We start from the raw sequence: 23,062 nt of genomic DNA, 5'->3' as shown, positions 1-23,062 counted from the left end.
TGTCTAGCCAAATCAATTCTTGATTAGTTGTTTACTAACATCTTTGTCTTGTGCATGGGTTCCATCTTTAATTTCTTCATTAGATAGTCTAGCCTAGCCTAGTCACACTGCTTGGCAGGCTGCATCAAAAGCAACAATATACTCTGTCTCACAAGATGATAGGGTCACAACAATTTCTTTTGTATAACTTTAGGATATAGGTGTTCCTCCACAAAAGAAAATATATCCACCAGTACTTTTCTTATTGTTTTTTGTCTCCACACCAATATAAGTCTTAATACCCAATTAATTTAGACCATTTTCAAACATCTCTTTTGGAAATAGAATTCCAAAACTAGTTGTGGCTTGTAGGTTCCTTAGCATCCTCTTTGCAACAATCATATGAGATTGTGTAGGATCTAGCATGTATTTTCTAATCAAGCCAACATTGAAGTTCAAATATGGTCTTGTATGGTATAAGTACCGCAAGCTTCAAACCATTTTTCTGTAGATAGTGCATTCTTCTACAGATTCCCTTTCCAATGTCAAACCAACTTTAACTGGTGTACTTGTAGATTACTCATGTTAAATTTGCTCAGCAATCCATGCGTATACTTGGACTGATCCATACCAATCTCATATTTTGTATTTACAAACTCAATGCCCATGAAATAGTTCAACTTTCCAAGGTCACTCATCTCAAATTCACTCAACATTTGAGATTTAAATTGTATGATTATACTTTCATTTCTTCCTATCACAAGTAGATCATCAACATATAGACAAACAATTAGTTTTTCCATTTGTTCACAGTTGTGTCAGCACTTAACATACACTCCATGTTCAAACACATATTTTATAAAACCAATTTGACCAAAACCTTGTGGCTACAACACATAGACTTCCTCCTCAAGAGGACCATTCAAAAATGCATATTTAACATCTGGTTAGTGCATAGACCAATTTCCACAAGTTGCAATTGAGACTTCAACATGAATTGTCTCAATTCTTGCTACCGGCTTTGTGCCTTACTACTTCCCCTTTTGGATTCACTTTTACCTTGCAAACCCATTTTAACACAATAGGCCTCTTATTTATAAAATCCCTTTGGCCACAAATCTGACTTTGTGCCTCACTACCTCTTGTCTTTAGGTAGTTCAACTAATTCATAGGTGTGATTTTTCTCTATGCTTAGTAAAACTTATAAGCACTAAACATCAATATCTCTTTTTTAAAAAATTATTTAAGAAAGTAAAACCATACGAAATTTGTTTCCGAGATAAATAATGCAACCTAACAAATTTTGGAATTAATGTCGAAAATCTCTAATCCCTCAAAATTTTGATCATAATAATAATTATTGAATTTTTACTTTTAATGTGTCAATTTAGAGCGATCAAAATGGGCTACCTAGCCTAGCTTGGCTCACCACGGGTTGGCAATTAATGAGTCATCTCAACCTAACTCATTTATTAGTGAGCTCAAAAAAATTGAGCTCGTCCCGACCCACCACAGGGTCGATGAATTAAACGAGTTGACTCACTAAATTAAAAAAAGTTATAACTTTTTTTTTCTTCAATCTAACATTTTTTTAATATCTAACCAAAATAAAACAGTCCAAACTTATTTTTAAAAAATTTCGTTTCTGATTTTAGACAATAAATAAATCATTCATCCCAAAATTAAATCATAATTCTAATTAAAATATAAATAATCTCAAAAGTCATGAGTAAGATGACGTGACATTAAAATCTATGGGAGGTGTAGGAAGTAAAACAATATGTGTAGTAAGAAACATCCAATTAAGAGTAATGTGTTTTTTTTTTTTATGTTCCGGGTGGTGAGCAAACCCGACTCACCATGAGTTTTACCTCAGGTAAGTCAGATTCTTAATGAGTCTGGTTCATTTTCGGTCTATACAACACGGGTTTTAACTCATACGACAACTTTATTCCAACTGTTCAAATAACACTTAACACCTCATTTTTAATTGTCTAGTGATCTCTCTTACGAGAAAAAAAATACAAGTAAAAGAGACACTACAAGAAAATTCCTAATAATGAGGAGAAATATAATTAGTCATTGTAGTGACCAATTTAGATATTAATTTATAAATTAAAAATTATTGATAATTAAAACATATTTTATATATTATTATCTAAATTGGTCACTGTAGTAAATTAGTCTATAAAATAGCGACTAACCTTATTTATCAATATTTTGGCTATCAAAGAAATTGATCTCTAAATTACTCATTATAATGAGTAATTATTTTCTCTGACTAAAATTGACCATTATATAAAATTTTTCATGAGATAAATACACAATTTGACTTGTGAAATGAATTCAAAATTTTGTCCTTGTCCTGTTAATAAACTCTCAACTTTTTTTACTTAAATATATATATATATATATATATATATATATATATATAATATTTAATTATATAATTATTCTTTAAATTTTAGTTAACTAATTAATCTAATTACTCAATTATAATTAATAATTAAAATTTAACTTATAAGTAGAAGAATTTAAATTACAGTATTATAATATATTTACATTCTCAAATAATATAATATAAAAAACTAATATTTTAAACTTTTTCTTTCTAATTTTTAATTGAAAATATTAACTAATAATTATACTTTTGACTTGTTAATTTAGTAAGTTGGACTAGATACATCAAAGCATAATATTAGTTTCTTCTTAATTTTTTTTAAACTCAACTTGATTCGATATTTTTTAAAATGAGTCAACGTGATCCTTTGTGTTAAATCAAATATAACATATGATAATCATTTTTTTTTTCTTCTTCACCTGCGCTTTCCTTCTCCATTTTGGTTTCTTTTTCTACTTCTTTACTCTCTAACAAGAAGTCATCTTTCTCAAAATCCTTTTTCTCTTTTTCTGTTTGGAAAAAAGGATTTGATCCTGAAATATGATGAACCTTTCTTTATATCTCATTTTCTTTATTTTGTGCTAATACGAGTAGATAAAAATTGTTAAACAGAAAAGAGTGGTGAAGGGGTTAACCCAAATGGTGAAATTCGAATTTGTGATTTTCTTTTTCTTTTTGTAATTAGTCTTGTAGACATGTTGTAATTTGTCTTGCTTGGTGCTTTAATTGTTCAAGTTTTGATCTTGGTGATTTGTATTGTGTTGATTGGTTTATGATTTTGATTTTTTTTCTCTCAGGAAAGATAAACATGTTGGAAAAGAAATTTGAGCATATAGTTAGGAAATCACACATTAAAAAAATTTATTTCTTCAAAAAAAACACCCTTACAAATAAAACCAAAAATATATAAATAAAAAAACAGAAAATTTAACATAGTTTAGTCTCTCAAGGTCTATATCCACCAATATTTAACAAAAAGTATTATTATTATTTAAAGTTATTTTGGACTAAAATTGCAAACACTTCATAGTACAATTTTTTTAACAAAAATTGCAAATTTTTTAATGACACGCAAATATCCAATTTTCCTTAAATCCAAAAGAACTATTGAATTGTGGTGACAATTTCAAAAACAACTCTAGATTTATATAATACTTTTTACTGATCTCCTATTCATATTACTGCATGTGTGAGACTACTCACTTGAAAATCCAACACATATTTTAGAGTTGAGTGAAGACAATGACTTTAAAGAAAAATTAAACCTCAAAATGTTTCAATTTTCATATATATCATTGAAGAAAATATAAATGAAGAAGGGAGAAAAAAAGAAGATAAAAAGTGCTTAGCACACACATATTGTTTTTTATAAACATTAAGACGATGCTGAATTTAGAAAAAAATGTTTAGCGTACTTTTCTTAAAACAAATAGGAGATATACGTAGTATTAAGTTGATGAATAAGTGTAATTCGAATTTTATTTTTTAAAAATTAATAACGTCAATTATTTAGAATTTTTTAGAGTTTGGTGCTTAAAACTCTATTTCTTTAGTGCACACATTTATAATTTTAATCTTTAAATAAACTTTTTTAAATTAAAATAACTTTTTAAAGTAACTTTTATTTTAAATTTAATCATTTTTTATATTTAACTGTTTTTTTAAACTTAATTATTCTTTTAATCGTAAAACTAGCTACAAAATAAATAAAAATTATTTATATTTAGTTTTATAATTATAATAATAATTTTATTATTTTTTATTATCATAAAAAAAATACACATGTGTTTTTACTATATGATTTTATTTTTTGGTAAAAATAATAATTTAATTCTGTTTCAAGTATAAGGACCAAGTACCTATCTCCAACACTCAACTTGTCCTTAGAATCTCCTCGTACAAATTTTCACTATTCGATATCTTCTACTTTCTCCCATTCGGTTGTCCAGACGATCGGGATACCTGTGTATAAGGCCCCAATACTTAGTCAGTTTAAGTTCGTTCGAATAAGCAACGGCGAAGCATAGTAGGAGTTGGGAGGGGCCATGGCCCCCCTAAAGATTTTTGAATTTTTTTTAAAATATATATTTTTTGAAATTTTTGAAATTTTTTGAAATTATTTAAATTATAGGTAGTATATATTTTTAAATTTGTCTTTTTATTTCTTTTATAAAATACAACAAATTAATGTTAATAGATAATAAAACATAAAATTTTATATATATATATATATATATATATATAAAGAATAGAAATATTTAGGTTTAATTAATCTTTTAGTCACTATTTTCATCTAAAAATATCAAGTTGGTTCTCAAGTTTTTTCTAGTCTCAATTTGGTCCCGACTTTTGAAAAAATGATGCAATTTTGTCATTCTCATTAAATTTTATTAAAGTAGATCAAGGATTTTCATCACGATTGATAGTGAAATTACGTTAATTACACCAACAAAACAAGCTATCTTTATTTACAACTTTAAGTTTAATGAAAAAACATTGATCCATTTCAAGAAATTTAATGAAAATAGCCAAATTGCATCAGTTTTTCAAAATTTAGAACCAAATTGAAACTAAACAAGATTGGAGCATCAACTTAACATTTTTGAACTAAAACAATAATCAAAAGAATAATTAAACCAAATATTTATTAAGATATTTTTTATGTCATTTATTGTTGTCTTGTTAGTTTAACAAAAATTGTACTCATTTCTCACTCTCATATATTTTTTTTAAGAAAAAAGGTAATTATTTTTTCTCTCATTTGTCTTATTTCTTTTTTAAAGAAAAGAAAAGTAATTCTCTTTTATCTTACTTGATAATGAAATATTAATTTAATAGTTAACATTTTTTTTTATCTCATGAGTCTTTGGTATATTCATTTTTTATGAATATAGAAGAAAAAACAATGTATTATATGTTTTTTCATAACCAATTTTTAATTGTGACTTAACTATACTATTTTTTTCTTTAATATTTATGCTTCTCAATTTTTTTTAGTAAGGTATGATAAATTATTTTTAATATTATTTTTAAAATAGGTATATTGATAAAAAATAAAAGAATAGATTTATTATTCAAAGATGATAAAAGTGAAGCTATTGGTAAAGATGGAAACAAGATAGATTATATTTTTCACAACATTAAACTAAAGATCAAATTATTCAGTTAGAGGAAATAATTTTTTAAACATTATACTAATGATCCAACAATTTAATGATTCAAGAATTATACTATTCGACCCCTCCAAAACTTGCAGTTAAGATTCGCCACTGCGGATAAGTTCAATTAATGCTGTAAAATAAGGTAATACTGCCTTGTATTACCTTATTTTACTTTTAGCTTACTAATCTAATTTTGGTGCAGTCGCCCGATCGGAAGGTCGTGCGTCCTGACGGAGGTCCCCATAACTATTATGACGACAAAATTTCACTAGAATGAACGACGGAGGTTGTTCGGTTGTGAGCTCCCTTAAATCACTCCGGAGAAATTGCCACATCAACAATCCAAGGAATCGTTCGCCGGATGACCTTGAGCCGCTTATCCTTAGGCCGCCTGACTGATGGTCTGGCTATATATGTCAATAGGCCATACAGTAATATATATACAGTAATATATATATATATATATATATATATATATATATATATATATATTATTTTTCTTAATTCAATTATATTAATAGCTTTTTATTGTATTCATTGTCCTCTTATACTTATACGTGATCTAATATAAAACTTCTTTAATCATGACATCTTTCTCAACGGTCAGAAATGAACCATTGTAAAAAAAGCACAGTAACAATTATACAATTATGTCCAGTTTTATAATAGCAGTTCTTTAAAGGTTAACTTATGTATTTGATTTTGAAATTTTGTTAAGAAATTTCAATTAGATTTCTTTTTTATGTGTTTTAATCGGTCTTCATTTTAAAAAATTCGATGCAGTCATGTATTTTCTGTTAGTATTGTATTAATAATATTAAAAATGTGTTAATTCGTAATTTCTGATTTCTTATTTTTTGAATTAAAAATAAATAAAAATTATCATTTTTCATCGTTAGATTTCATTATCATAGTCTTAATTTGGTCTATATACTTTATTTTGTGTCAACTGAGACTCCATTTTTTTTTAAAATTGAGCAATTTCATTTTTTTTAAAATCAAATTTAATTTTTATATAAATGTTATATAAATATTTTATTAAAATTGATATTTTTATTAAATATTTTTAACAGAATTAGATTTATTAAAATTTATTTAAAATTATTTTAAGGTTACTAATAAAAAGTAATGTTAATATAAAAAAAATCAGAATTAATTTCAACTAACAATTATGCTAAACTTATTTATTAATTTGCATTTCATAAAGTAAAATAAATTTATTAACTTTTTCAATTCTTTCAAAATTTATATTTTAGGTTAAACTTTATTTGTATTGATATTTTATTATAATTTATATTTTTAATAATTGTATATGTTTAAAATGTGTGAAATTCAATAAATTTTATTCATATGTTTTGATTTGGTTTAAAAATAATAATTATATAAATTTAGATGTGAAATTTTAAAATATCTTTAAACAATTTTATAATATTTTAAAATAAATAAATTTGAAATTTAAAAACAAATTTAAGTAATGTTTAATGTAAAATATTAATTTAAATAAACTTAATCTTATTAAAAATATTTAATAAAAATATTAATTTTAAAAATATTTTTATAAAAATTAAATTTTGTTTTAACATAGTGATGATGAAATTGTTCAATTTAAAATTGAGATCAAATTAAAACAAAATAAAAAAAAAGAATAAATTGAGATTAAGATAAAAATACCTAGTGTGACATGTCATTGTCACGTCACACTCCCACTATATTTTTATTTTAGTAAAAAAGTTAGATATGAAATAATAATACTTTTTATTGATTACTTGTGAATGTAGTTATTGAAGTGTTAAAACCACGTTAATTTTTTTGTATATTTATGGTTATGTTTTCCTTTGATGAGATTATTCTCATTGCGTGATTCTCTCACAAATATACGTAATAAAACTTGAAATAAGAGAAATGATGTTATTTGATAAGTTTGTGCTACAGTAAAGTTGTGTTAAATAATATAGAAAACATGTGATTTATCTAGTGAAATGGTGTACGTGATTCTCCCATATACTATTAGATCTAAATTAAACATACATCACAATTTGGTTATTTTTTACGTCTAAAATATATATATATATATATATATATATATATATATATATATATATATATATATATATATATACTACAAAAAATAATAGAATTATTGACAAAATTTTACCGACAAATATATTTTAGTCGATAATTTGAATTATCGATAGATTTTTATATTTTAATTATTGACAAATGGTAACACAAATTTTATTTATCGACGGATTTTTGATAATTATTGACGGATTTTTTGATCAGTAATTATCGATGAGTTTTTTTATCAGTAATTATTAACGAATTTTTCGGTTGATAATTACCGACATATTTATTGACAGATTTTTCTGTCGGTAGTTATCAACAAATTTTTTCATCAAACAGAACATGATTTTTGTCGGTAAAATTTTACTGACAAGAATTTTACCGACACATTTTTTACCATCGATAATTCTAGTTTAACGACAGATTTTGACCATTACCGATAAATTTTAACCATCAATAATATTAAATATTAATTTTTCTTGTAATGATATATATATATATATATATATATATATATATATATATATATATATATATATATATATATATATAAGTTTGGATTGTTACATTGACTTTATTATTTGATTTTTTTTTTGTCTAAACCATGTTTATTGAAGTTTTTTATGATAAAATAACTATTCTTCACCCATAACTAACTATGAAGAATCGTGGAAGAGACGAGAATCGAGATAAAAAAGATAATGAGAGAGATAGAAAGATAAAGAAATAACATAGATGAAGATTTTGAAATGAATTCTTAAGCATGAAATATAATGAGAAGGTGAAATTCAGAAATAAGATATGATGTTATGAAGGTTGTATTGAAAATGACGAAGGATCGGAAGTAGATGTTAGGTGCATCGGAAGTGAGTAGTTGAGAAATGAAAATGGTAATTACTAACTATTAATTGGGCGGCTTTGAGTTAGCGGTACATGCAATGCTGGAATCCATCCAACATCAAAATTGGGGCGCATGCGGGTCTCTTCAACAAATATCATAAATCATCACTTCAACACTCATTATCTCTTTCTAAAGCTTTCACCATTTCAACTCTTCTTATACTAGGATAAGAAATAGATTAAATGAAAATTAAAAGAACAAGTAAAAATAGAATTTCATCATTATATCGAATAAACTATGAATCTATAATAAGAATCTCTCGCATGTATATTATCACTATTATCAATTTAAATTCTAAATCTAAAAATATATTACGACACATGAATATTATTATACATTAGATGTGAAGAAGATTTATACGCTCTCAAATCATTGTTGGATATTTTGAAGACATATTCTTTAGTACTAATGAATTATAATTAAATTTATAATGACTTTACAGCCTATTTATTTCTTACATTTTGTTCAACTTATATTTTAATTCCGACTACAAACATCAAATCCCAACCTACCAATGGACCCTCTCAACTAAATCACAAGATTTCCGCACACATAACACTTCTAAATTAGCTGTTCCATTTGATTATGTTTTTACAATGCCACATAGTTCAAAGTTTCGGAATTAACAGTTCTGGGAACAAACTTTCAAACGAGATAGCAGCGCTGTACTTAGCATTCACTATATCACAACACAACCGCTAATAAGCACACACATATATTAAGGAAAACGAAATAACAAACACAAACACAAACTTTTAATTTCTTTTTGCTATCCTCAACTCATTTATATTAAGACTGTACTTATGCAACATTGTATGCTTCTATATAACATATGATCATTAAGTTGACAAGCAACACAAAAGTAGAATGAATAAAAAAGAGTTTAAAAGAAACTTTCATACATGTATATCTCAAAACCATAAGCATATATTACTTTTCTAAAATTTAGCTACCAAAGAAAACTGGTCACTAAACATTAGCTACTAGGATTTTGCTATCAAAGAAATTGGTTTCTAAATTTAGTCTCTAATTAATTAGTGACTAATTTAGCGACCAATTATAATTTTTTTTCATAATAATGACTATTTTAGTAACTAATAATTTTATTTTTTAAATTAGTATCTAAATTGGTTAGTATAGTGACTAACAACTTTTTACCACTAAAATTAATTATTAATGAGACATTTTCTTGTAGTATTACATAACAAAATATTTATACTTCTTCTAAGTTAAACCTTTTTCGGTCTCCAGTAATCCTTATGACTAGATTTCAAATGGCACTAAGAAAGATTATATCTGTTAGTGGAAAACGGCAAATGCATCGGTCACACGTAAGCAATAAATATATCATTCTCTCCACAGGGACTTATGCAAAACATGACAAACTCACAATTCATAACTCAAATAGACAACAAAGCTCACAAAAACACAAAGAAACTCTTTTTGACATTTTATCAAACAGTTGTGTGCAACAGAAATTTAACATAGATTATATATAATTGTCAAGACTAGATTTCATTCACTTTATTCTCATGCATTCACAAACATCTCAATTCTAATTTCATGTCAAAATCAATTCACAAGAATACTCAAATCCTATTCCTAGCGACTTTGAGTCTATGATAACTCATCAAGTTTCAATTCCTTGAATGCTCAACAAGTGAAATCATGCATTAAGTTCAAGAATATTAAGATTACTAATGAATCATGTTCTATCCCTAGATATAAGCTCCATTAGGCATTCAATTTTAGTTCCAAGTTCAAAAGATATTTTTCAACACCTTAAGAACCACAAATCATGCATGAGTGTCTAAAGCAAAGCAAACATTAAGTATGAAAATCAAATACTAACATAGAAATGGAAAAACATATGGATTAACATCACAAAATGCACAAGATTTAGTTTATTACATATAATATCAACACATAGGTTTAGCTCTCCATGGTGGAGAACCTAAGGTTTACAAATATACGAGATAGAGAAGAAATGGAAACCAAAGAGAAGATGCAAGCCCTCTCCCAAGGTTCTTGACAGCCACTCCATGTTCCAATTGCGCCTCCCATTCGTGTCTCTATCTCCCAATCGTAACTCATCTTCCTCTCCAACCCCAAAAGGGGAAAAAACCACCATGAGTGGAGGAGAAGACCCAAGGAGGAGTAGAAGAGCTTCCCAACACTTCTAGCAACCTCCAATAGGCTCTCCAAGTACCAAAAAGTGTTTCTCTATCGTGCAAAATGAGGAATGTTCCAAAGCCTCGTGAGAAACAGGATTAAAAACCCATTTTTTTGACATGTTAGCGACGCCACCGCTCAGCCTTGTCTCAGTAGCGCTTAACGCCAGGTTTTACGAATTGAATGGCGCTCAGCCCTACTTTTCACCGCTAAGCCTTGTGGCGCTTAACCCCACTTTTCCACCGCTCAGCCTCAGTTTTCTACCACTCAGCCTTGAGTAGTTTACAACATTATGTATTTGAAGTATTGGGCATGATTTCAGTGGCACCTGACGCGAGTATTTGCTTCAAAATCAATCTTTTCGTTTCGAATCATGCTCCTTTGAGTTCTTACTTATTTTCCTCTACCACAAATGTTTCCTATTAATTTATTTAACACACTTAAAAGAGAGATTAGAAACAAAACAAGCATAAAACAACTAAAACACAAAAACAAAACAAAACAAAACACACTCAACATGGGGATATAACAAGATAAAAGTTAAGAAATAGTTTATTTAATCATGACAATAAACACACAAAAAGAGATAAAAATGGACATTATCAATATCTCCGGTCTAAGTCATGATAAGGCTACATGACTTATTTCCTTAATCATACTTTTATTAGTGAAGGTGTCATTCCTAAAAATTATTCTATTTCTCTTAAGAAAAATATTATTTGACACAAAATAACCATTTGACAATACATTATAGGAATAAAATGGTTATAAAAAAAAATTGTAAAAAGAAAGAGATAATGAAGTCATTGTATTATGTACTTTAGATTGAAGTGATTTGATTTGGAATTGATGAATGATGTTAAAATCTTTAGCATAGCATGAAAATTAAGCTCATTTTTTAAGTATAGTTATCTTAGAACTTGGAAGACAGGGATTGGAGAAGATAAGAATGGAATCGTGATGACAGAGCATCAATGGAGTGACATATTTCACTCTCTTGGCTTGGTGGCTCTGTTTCCCAGTTACACTCATTGTTCATCTTCTTCTATATTCTGTTTATGAGACAAAATACAAAATCTTGTAGTATAAAACAGCATCCTGAAGATTTGAAAAAAGAACGGGTAATTGTCATAACATATCAATGAAATTGTTCTATTTGAAAACTAATTTACTTTTTGTGAATCTGAAAATCTATAACTTATAATCTTGTAACTTGTTTTTCCTTTCATCTTCACACACTTTTGTCTAAAAGTTTGTTTTTGTTGTATCTAAACAAAATTATATATTTCAGAATATTTTTTGACATACTTATTCAAATAAAGATTGTTACTGTTTATAGGTAATTGATTGTAACAATAATCAATTATGCATAAAAGTAATTGTTAAATAATTTTATAACTGATTACAACAAAATCAGTGTGAGAATATATGATAGAATTTTATGACTCACTTTATATTTGCTATAAAAAGTTAAATTTGAAGTCTTGAAAAGATTCTTGTCAATCAATACTTAAATTCGTATAATATGGAACAAAGAATATAAAAAATTCTATAACAACAGAAGCAGAAAACATTAAAAAAAAAAAACTCGAAAAGCCTATGATATATACTCATTCCATCTATTGGTTTCATACTATTTCTTCATCTCCTAACCAATGCAAATCTTTAAAAATTTATTAGTCTCGATTAGTAATTTAACCAGAAAGGGTAGGACAAAGAATTGAGGTATGGTAAAACATCCAAAAATTACAGGGCGCAGTTACATGAACATTTTCCTTCCACCCCCTTAGTATAATATTGACATGTTGAATTCATTATGAGCCTGAAAAGGAACTAAATCAACGTTAGAGGTGAATGGAAACAAAATGACATTAAATTTCTTAAACAAAAAGCCACGATTTAGAATCATGGTTGACAAGAAATTCAACTTCGTAAACGAAGTTTTATATGAAGTAAACACATAACAGTCCAGTTTTAGCAGTGTTAATCCTGAATAACTAGTATAGATTGCAGACTCCACCACACACAATATAACGAGTAAACTCTTAATAAATAGAGTTGCAGAGATGAAACAGAAAGGAAGAAATAAGAAACAGTTAAGAAAGAAAGAGAAGAGAAGAGATAAATACCTGAAGTAATGGGTATTTAAGCTTTGTATGGTTTGAGACGCATCCATTTGGTACATGACCACTTATTACCCTTAATCACTGGACACCCACCTGAGAATTATTGCAGAAACGGCATTGTTATATCTCCAAATTTGGAAGTAACAATAAACAATAAGAAGAGAGGAACTAACCATGCAAACTCAATGGATCTAAGGTTGCATCAGGCTTCATGCTCCAGAAAAGTAAAGCAGTACCCATCTTTGGTTTAATTGAAAGTCCTTTTTTTCCACATTCAGAAAGCTCATTCCACCAAGGCACAGAGCTAACATTTCCCTTCGCATCTGGGAACACTGTCTCACCACCTTCTTCAACATCTGAACTGCATCATTAGAATACAGAAATTTGACAACATGTGCATCTGTCTTCATATCCAACACAAATTGAGGTTAGCAAATACGATGAGGGAACTGAAACTACGTACAGGTACATCAGCACTGTTGCTATCCGCTGTCCCCCGTTCTTAGTGTTAACGTTGTCCATAAAGTAGTCAAAATGAGGCTCGTACTTTTGTCCAACTTCATAATGGAGAACTTGAAGTCCTTCACCGTGCTCTGCATATTGTGAGCCAGATAATATAGTTCTTTTTAAGTATATCACGAAAAATGGAATACGATACCTACGGTATTCTCTACAAAATATATCAGTTCTATCTATCAGAATACCGCATTTTCAAAAAAATCCAGGGTACGATATATAAAAATAATTTATTTATAATATAAGCATAGACTTATATTGTATAATTTTATATAAATATGATAGAATTATATAAGTGACAAAAGCATAGACAATTTATAACGTAAAATAAAATCAACATGACAAAAAAATCTCATAATAAAAAAATATAATATTTAAACTTCAACACAATATATTATATATTACATGACTCTGATTTTCAATCTCATCATTTCGCTCTCCATCTATGTGAAAAAAATTCCTGACAATGTGGTTCATTAAGAGAAAGGCTAGCAACTTCGAGAAATCTGCTTCTTTCATTCATTTCTAGCAATATCCCGCATTTTGTTTTCACCCTCTTTATAACTATTTCTCTTTTTTTCAGAAGAGACTGAAATTTGTATATAACAAACTAAACCGTGGTCTTTCTTAAGATTAAGTTTATTTATTTTTATAGAATATGTACTTTAATTCCTCTAAGAGAAAGAAGAGGATGATGTCAATGAAAATAGTTTCAATGAAATTGATTGAAGTCTAGGAACACAACACCATGTATGACCCACCATTCCCTTTATTTAAAGTTCCATCATCCTATGGTAAATCAAATTAGACTAAGTTTTCTCCACTTGAAATGATTTGGGTACAGCCCAAAAAAGTACTCATGCGTACCTAAATTAAGTATCCAATTTTTTATTTTGTGAAATTATTCTAATACATATCCAATATCGAGTATGTATCCATGAGTATCCAACAAATATTGAATATGGATACATAGCCGGTATGAATACATTATGATTTGAGGAGTACCCATCTTGTAGAGACTATCAAGAATCATCCGCGAGGAAAAAAAAACTAAAAATGTTTCATCTTGTTTGCGTTAACAGAAAATCAGTTTAAAATATCTATTATCCATAATTCTTCATAAATGGTATTAGGGAGTACCAGAAAAAATCCAATAAACCTCATTAGCATCATATTACTTAGACTCACAAGTGTGAGTTCTTTCCACATTGATACATCCTTTCAATACCATATTAATTAGACTCATGTTGAGTCTCTTCTATATCGATACATCCTCTTGAGCGAAAGTCTTTCTAATCACGAGTAGTCACTAGCAACCCTTGCTCGTACCATTCATCAGTCACAAAGGTGAACCTTCAACTTTGATGCTATAGATGGATCTTTGGAGAGGAGCATTTATCAAGGAAACTCAACACCAATGAGACCCCAGTCAAACCACATAAAAGATTACACCACCTCTAACCTAAAACTTTAAGATAATGAGTTTGTATCGTGAGCCTTTTTTCTTATATGTTGTTCAACTTTTTTATTTTTATACAATGTGATACTTAGAGTCATACTTGAATTCTTAACACTCATACACGATATTTTCATGCCTTAGAGTAAGGGAGTGTGTTGAAAATTCTACGTCAACTAAAGATAATGTCAAATTATAGTATATGAGTACCGTATAAACTTGTTTTATAAAAATAAGATAGGCTTAAACTCACTACCTAATATGTTATCACAGAGTTTATCATGACGAGGTTTGTTGAACCTTTCGTGTCACTTGTTATTGAATCATATTTTTTAGTAATATTGTGGATCTCATTACAGCTTTTGATTTCAAGACATTTTATGTACATGATTTTACTTTCCTTTCTAAGAAAAAAAGAGAGCCTAGAAATGCACAGGTATAGATAGCAGAATAATGAAGGGCACGGATACTTCAACTACTCAGAAATCAGTCTCATCAAGCAGGCGTGATAAAAATATTCATTAAACACATAGTACACCAACTAAAGAGACAAATTGATTAGACATTTAAGCTATTAGAAATGTTTTACATACCAACGACAAAGCATATAAGAGATGAATATTTGATAGTTTTCAAATTATGAAAGTATAAGAAACTTGTATGTTACCTCAAATATCATCCCATTCACGACACCAAAACGTAAAAGGGTCTGACTATGACGAAAACTACCTTAAATATAAATCTCTCTTTACGATGTCGCAGATAGAGTAAAAAAGTTTGTATATGAATCAATGTTTAAGTTATCATGTTAACTTCTGGCACTCACTACTATTTGATACATATGTGACGCGACCAGAAAACTTAGTTTTATCAACAATTAAAACTCAGAAAAAAGTGGGAAAAGGCAGAAAGTAACATACCTACGGGTATAAAAGTAAAATCAGCAATTCTTTTCTCAATATCCCTCACAATTTGATCACGTCCTCTGGCCATAAAAGCACCGGAGCTAGTCCGTACTCTAAATGCAAAGGAATAAGAAAAGATAAGATTTTTCATAATAAAGAGGCAAAGGCAAACTAAACAAGCAAAAGATAATTATTTTCAATACTGAAATCGATGGACACTCGACAGGAAAATGTAAGGGGGAAATCCAACCTGCTGTCCATACTCTTTCCAGTTTTAGCATCAACAACTGATGACTTTTGCATCTTTGGCTTCGCTATATTAATTAGATACTCGCATTCCTCCTTGCTCTGTTAAGATTAATCAGCCAAATTTCAGTATTTCCAAAGTGAAGACACTGAAATATTTAATAGTACAGTTGAGCCCTTACCTTAAACAATGGTTAAACACAACATAACCATATCAGGCTAAAGTGGTATTCAATATTGAAAATAACACCTCATTTCAATAAATACTACAAAAAGGTGAGCTGAGAAAGATTTCAAACTTGGCTCTTAATTCTTCAATCCATGAAATTGGAATTTCCACGGGATTATGGTAGAAACTAAAAGAGGGGGAAGAAAATGGAAAAATAAAAATCAGGTTTTTACTTACAAGAGGACACATTGAAAACCCCAAAAATCATAGAAGCATGCAAAATTTCACATCTTGATAACAAATGCTAATAGCATTTACGTAAACACTAACCAGAAAATTATGATAGAGAAAAGCTCTGGGCTCCCAGGATATTATTTCAACCCAGCGTTCTCCCTGGTTGTCGTCTTCTTGGCTTCTGCGCAAAGAGAGAGATGAGAAAACAAGAGAAGAAGGAAAAGCAGGAACAGAGAAGACACATACACGTGAGAGGTGCGAGCGATGGAGCTGAGATCGTTGGGTTTGGAGAGAGCAGTGGAGGAGTTGGCATTGGAAGCGGAGAGAATCCGGAGAGTGAGGAGAATGAGAACGAGGAAGCAGCAGGTGACGAGCAGCGACAGCGTCAGCGTCCACGACGGCCTCGACGATTTCCGAATCCGAGGTTGTCTGGTTTTCATCATTACAAAGATCCTGAATGAGTTTGGCGGTGGAACAGCCGATCGGAATTTGATTCGGAGGAAGAGGAGAAAGTTGATTGGTTCAGTGTTTGGGCTCTGTAATGTAAGACTCTGTCTTCTGTTCTGTTCTCTTACGTTCTGTGGGCTGTGCTTCCGTTTGCGCGCCCGGTTTTCCTCCTTCCACTATATTATAATTAAATCAATCAATTGTTTAAAGATTCTGCGCTTCCTATACACCCTCCAACATTAATATAACAAACGATTAAATATATTTTTTTCTTTTAACTTTTACTATAAAAATTGAAATTAATCCATTCTAAAAATTTTGAATTAATTTAGCCTTTTATTTTTATAAATATATAAATTTAAATATTTAAATCAAATTTATTTAACATTTTAAATATATTTATCAACTAACATCAAAATAAACATAGATCAAACAATATAAACAAACTAAAGTATTATACTGATATGTATTTAAACGTCAAATAAATTTAATAAAATATGGTTAAAAAATTAAATCTTACACATTTATAAAGTTGAGAGACTAAATCGGTTCAAGATTTTCATAAATGACTAATTTTAATTTTCACTAAAAGTTGAAGGACAAATACATATTTAACCCTATAATAAATTAATAAAAATAATATGACTTGATTTATTCTCAAGTATTTATATTTTAAATTAGAGTTTATTTTTTTCTAAATTATTATAAAATATTTTGCTTTTTTCTAAATTAAATGATAAAATATTTAGTTTTTACATTTTATAAGAGATGTTTAAAACTTTTGAGTTAAATATTTTTTAATTATTAAACTTTCATGAAATTATAAGGTTAAATCATTCGAGAGGTCACCATTTTTTTAATGAGATCTCAAGTAGGTTTTCTCATTTTTATTTGACTCAATTAGATTGTGGAAAATTTGTTGGTTGTGATTAGGTCTTTTTCCGTTATTAGTACTCTAACGATGTTAACTATGTGTCACGTGTTAGCACGTGTCAATCTGACATTGTGTCACATGGTAGAGACAATTTGATGGGACAATGGCAGTGTTACTATTGGATGTAAAAAGTTTATGTAGTCCCTCTATTTGTTATTTTGTCTCAATTTAGTTCCAATTTTGTTAAAACTAAATCAATTTCATCCTTATATCAAATTTAATTTTTATATAAATTTTATAATGGTATTTTTATTATAATTAATATATTTTTTTAAAATTTAAGTTTATTTAAATATATATTTTCGTTCAATTTTATTTCAATTTTGTTTTAAATATTTATATATCTATAATTTATAGATAAATGTTAGAGTTGCTTTAAATATAAATTTTTTATAAATTAAAATATAAAATTTTAAAAAAATTTATAACAATTTAAAAATATATATTTATTTAAATTTTATTTTAAATACTTATATATCTATAATTTATAGATAAATGTTAGAGTTGCTTTAAAAATAAAATTTTTATAAATTCAAATATAAAATTTAAAACAATTTCATAACAATTTAAAATAAATATATTTATTGAAAATTTTACAATTCAATTTATAAAGTTGTTACTTTTAAACCAACTCTAAAAATTCCCTATAAATTATTGATATATAAATATTTGGAACAATATTTAAATAAAATTCAATGTAAAATAAACTTAATTTTGTTAAAAATATCATTGTAAAATTTATATAAAAATTAAATTTGATATATGAATGAAATTGATTCCGATTTAAAAAAATTTGAACCAAATTGAGACAAAATAACAAATACAGATATTACATTAAGATTTTTCACTTCCAGTAATTACATGTGGTACTATCAGTACCACATCACATTGTCTTTTCCACGTGACACAATGCCAGATTGACACGTGGCAATAATTTTTTTAAAATTATTAAAAAAATTAAAAAACTAAAAGAAAATTAAAAAAAATTAAAATTAAAAAACAAATCAAAAAAATCACGTGTTGACACGTGACATATAGTTAACCCCATTAGAGTACTATTAACGAAAGAGACTTAATTGCAATGAATTTTCCAAAATAGAGACCCAATTGAGTCAAATAAAAATAAATGAACCTACTTGAGATTTCATTACAAAAATGGGGGACCTATAGAATGATTTAACCAAATTATAATTTGTTAATATCTACTATATTTGGATCTCTAAAATTAAAAAATAATAAAAAATCATTTTTTAATGCAACAAAAATGATTATTTTACAGTTTGTTGATATAACTAACACAAAAAGTCCTTAAAATGTCAGTTATTTTTGGCTTTTAACGTCTGCAAAAATGTCAACGTCATATTGGGTGACGTTAAAATTAATGTCCAAAAGAAAAAATTGACGTTACTTAACGTCGGAATATGGGTGACCGACGTCCCTTAACTTCGGTTCGATCCCCACTCGACATTCAACTCGCGTCATCTAGATGGGAAAAACTGCTGAAATTGACGTTTATCCTTGCACTGACAGACGTCAAAGGACGTCTTTGACGTTGGGCAGTGCTATAGCCGACTCTGTCAGTGTAAGGGCAGACATCAATTTCAGCTGTTTTTTTTTTTTTAAGTTTTGCTGTATTTACAAATTGTCACACCTGAAAAACAGACAAGTCCCAAAACAGTTCACATTATATTCTAGCAACATGGTAATTTTAACTAATAATTGTAAAGTTGTCTAAACTTTTACAATTACCACAAAACTAAAAGTTTCATCAAGAAATTGTTCTACAAAGTTTTTAAAATAAAATTCTAATGTTATTCTAGGGCCTAACTTCATTGTTCTAATAAATATGCTGCCCATTCTTATCTTAGTATCTGGATAGCGTCATTCGATAGAGGTGATGGATTCTTGAAGCGCTGAAAAGATAATACAAATTCATTATGCATGCATATCATTGTTTAAATTTTGATATGATTTATAATATCTTAAAGATATATTAATACCTTTATCCAATCATCTTTAACTACATTTCAAATGGTTGTTCTTATCCAAGACATGACATAATACTCACATTTTCATGAATCTTCTTGCTTGTTACACTAAAGATGACAAAGAAAATAATCACATATCAAGTTCATAAGTTGACATGTGGAAATTAATAACTATAAATGAATTACAACCTTTTGGGTATAATACTTTAATTTGTTGTGCTCTGGGCTTACCCATAACTCAAATGAAATTTTGGAAACATAAAATATAGGTTAGTTTTAATATGACTAAATACATGATATGAAAAAAAAAATTAACACTTACTCTTGTAACATGTTTTTCAAAGCATTTTCAAACTATCTGATCGGACAATTCAATATTTAATAAAAACGATTAAACATTTAATCATTTGTACTAGATTTCAAACGAAAACTAAGGTTCACTCAATATTGTGAACTAAAATTATAATAAATCTTCACATATAAAATAACAATGCAATAATAATATTAAAAAATTACATTAATTTTAACATGCAACAAATCTAATAATAAATATAAATTTTATTCAAATTTATCAACTAAATTTATCAACTATCATAAAATTTCAAATAAAAGAAAATAAGCCAAAAAAATCAACAAAATACATTAAAATCATTTTAACATGCAACGCATCTAATAATAAATCTAAATTTTATTCAAAATTTATCAAAATCATAATTTTTCTAATAAAAAAAATGCCAAAAAAATATAAAAAAATAAAGCATACATGAACTAGAGGAAAATGAAAAACTAATCTCTTGTAACAAAAACAAGGATGCAGATGGAGGAGGGTGGGTTGTCGGCAAACAAAGCTTCACAATGCAAAAGGGAAGAAAACCATGCATTTATGTGAAATGAAGACCAAAACGAAATTCAATCAGTTCAAAATGCTTAAATCAGTGTACATATCAAAACCCAACAAGTTTCATGGTGGAAAACTCACTTGCGGAGGTCGCGCTGGCCGGCAGAATGCGGAGGAGAGCTTGCGAGGAAGAGGAATAGTGGCATTTGCGCATTGCAAATATGAAATTTAATGTGTGGGAAGTCAGTTCTCCATATACCCGACGTTAAGTGACGTCGGGTAAGTAAAGTAACAAATGTCGAGTGACGTCAGGTAATTTATGGGCCGACGTTAAATTGGATTGACGTCGGGACGTACAGAAACTGATGTTAAGTGACGTCGGTACAGTACTGAAAAAACGTTATTTTTGACACTTTATTTACAAAAATACCACTAATATTTTTGACATTTGTGTTGTTCTTTAAAGACGTTAACAAGGTGATATATGAAAAAAGTTATCAATCTTGCATTGATAGTATAATTTTCACTTGTCATAATAAGATATTTTACATTAATCTCATAAAATTGAGATGAAATACTTTATAGTTTACCTTTTATAATAATTTGGACGAAAAGTATAGGAATAAATTTAACCCTTAAAGATGCCATATTATTTTAAGTTTATTAAAAATTATAATAAGATATTTTACATTAATCTCGTAAATGTGAATATTTTTTAATTAAATTATTATTAAAAATTTCTTTAGTAAGTATTCCAATTTCTTATAATTTTTCGATTCAGTATTTAATGTCCGGTAATCTTACTTGTCTTTCTACATTAATGTTTTATGAACAATAAAAAATCATTTATTATTTTATATTTATTTTTCACAAAATCTTATATTTATTAACACATAAAAAATAAAATAATTAAGTAAAATAACAATTATAATACCTAATTATTAAAAAAAATTAAACTACAGAAATTCAATTAAAAATATAAAATTATGAATAATATAATTTTTTTTAATAAAAACTCAATTTCAAATACTCACATTTAAGAGAAGTTAAATTTCATTTAAGTATATCATTAATATTACATATACCTCATTTAATGAAATAAATAATCTAGTTATTAGGTTAATAATCTAATTTAATTAGTTTTGTCAATATAAAACATTCCATAAATGTAATTTATTTTAAAATTTATTAACTAATAAATTATGAACTATTTTCACTCATTCTTAACGTATACATTATTTAGTTCTTTTACTGCTGTATTTATATTTTAATATATTTAATTTTATTTTTGTATTTATTATTATATATTTTAATTTTAGAAAGACAAATAATTGTTTTACTCTTTTTATTTTTTATTAAATTACTTTTAAATTTTTTATATGGTTAAATTAAAACAAAAAATTATTTTTTTAATTGAGTAAAAAATAAATTTACTTAACTTCAATTTATTTAAATAAAATTAATTAATTAATAAAAATTATATAAATTTTAAAACATAATTTAAAATATTAAAAAATTCAATTATTTTAATAAATATATAAAATTATAAGTCCATATTAATGTCTTTTTTTTCACTAAAATACACAAATTTGCTTTATATAGTAAAAGTTGAGTATTTATATTTTTATTGTGACATGTTATATTTACTAAATATTTAATCAATTAGTTTTATCAAATATTTATAATTTAGTGATATAGTTTAGCAGTTTAAAACTAAAGCAGAAACCTTTTGAGCTGCTACCTTATTAAGTAAAAACTGATTTTTCAACTATGAAATAGCTTTTGTATCACTATTGTGTTTTTAAACAATTCTGTTAAAAATAAGTATAATTCTTTTTAAAAATTACCTCTTCAAACCGATAATTTAATTTTTTTTTTAAATAAAAAATTATTTATTTCTAATAAACAGACTAAACTAAAAAAATGCAAATAAATTTAGAAACAAAATAGTGCAAAAAATTACAACCTAATAAGAAAACAATATCCTACTAAAGTATCCAAAATGTCCATCTTATTCATTTGACATGTGTCCACTAAAATATCCCTTCTAATTTTATTAATCTACAAAACTATCACTTACAAAATACCATCACTTACAAAATACCCCTATCATTATACCTATTTACAAAATTAGACATTCCAAAAATATTATATCAATAACAACTATAATTATTATCAATAATAATAATAATAATAATAATAATAATAATAATAATTATTATTATTATTATTATTATTATTATGTTTATTATTATTATTATTATCATCGAATTGTTTTTATTATTATTATTATTAATTATAATTATTTTTATTAATATATTAATATTATTATAACTATTATAATAATAATAATTATTATTATTATTATTATAACTATCACTATAATTATTTTTACCATTGTATTATTATTATTATTATAACTACTGTATAATTATTATTATTATTATTAACAAGGATTATAATTATTATTATAATAATAATAATTATTATTATTATTAATATTATCTACAATTATCATTATTATA

The 23,062-nt window shown here is 26.8% G+C and overlaps 1 protein-coding gene across 2 annotated transcripts; it reads right to left on the bottom strand.

Moving 5' to 3' along the window:
- Positions 1 to 12,174: 12,174 nt before the first annotated feature.
- Positions 12,175 to 16,945, bottom strand: LOC114176361 (probable prolyl 4-hydroxylase 10). Of its 2 annotated transcripts, none has more exons than XM_028061390.1 (8): positions 16,577 to 16,945; positions 16,427 to 16,508; positions 15,932 to 16,029; positions 15,697 to 15,794; positions 13,268 to 13,397; positions 12,978 to 13,165; positions 12,808 to 12,897; positions 12,175 to 12,500 (listed from the first exon to the last, which is right to left on the bottom strand). In XM_028061390.1, the coding sequence occupies exons 1-7, from the start codon at positions 16,771 to 16,773 to the stop codon at positions 12,824 to 12,826; spliced, it is 867 nt and encodes a 288-aa protein (XP_027917191.1). In that variant the 5' UTR covers positions 16,774 to 16,945; the 3' UTR covers positions 12,175 to 12,500; positions 12,808 to 12,823. The 2 variants fall into 2 exon arrangements, with proteins under 2 accessions (XP_027917191.1, XP_027917190.1); XM_028061389.1 differs by having other exon boundaries at positions 16,427 to 16,511; positions 16,577 to 16,942.
- Positions 16,946 to 23,062: the final 6,117 nt, after the last annotated feature.

This window comes from Vigna unguiculata, chromosome 3 (assembly GCF_004118075.2).
Source record: "Vigna unguiculata cultivar IT97K-499-35 chromosome 3, ASM411807v1, whole genome shotgun sequence".
Taxonomy (NCBI): Eukaryota; Viridiplantae; Streptophyta; class Magnoliopsida; order Fabales; family Fabaceae; genus Vigna; species Vigna unguiculata.
This window is presented reverse-complemented; position numbering and strand designations above follow the sequence as displayed.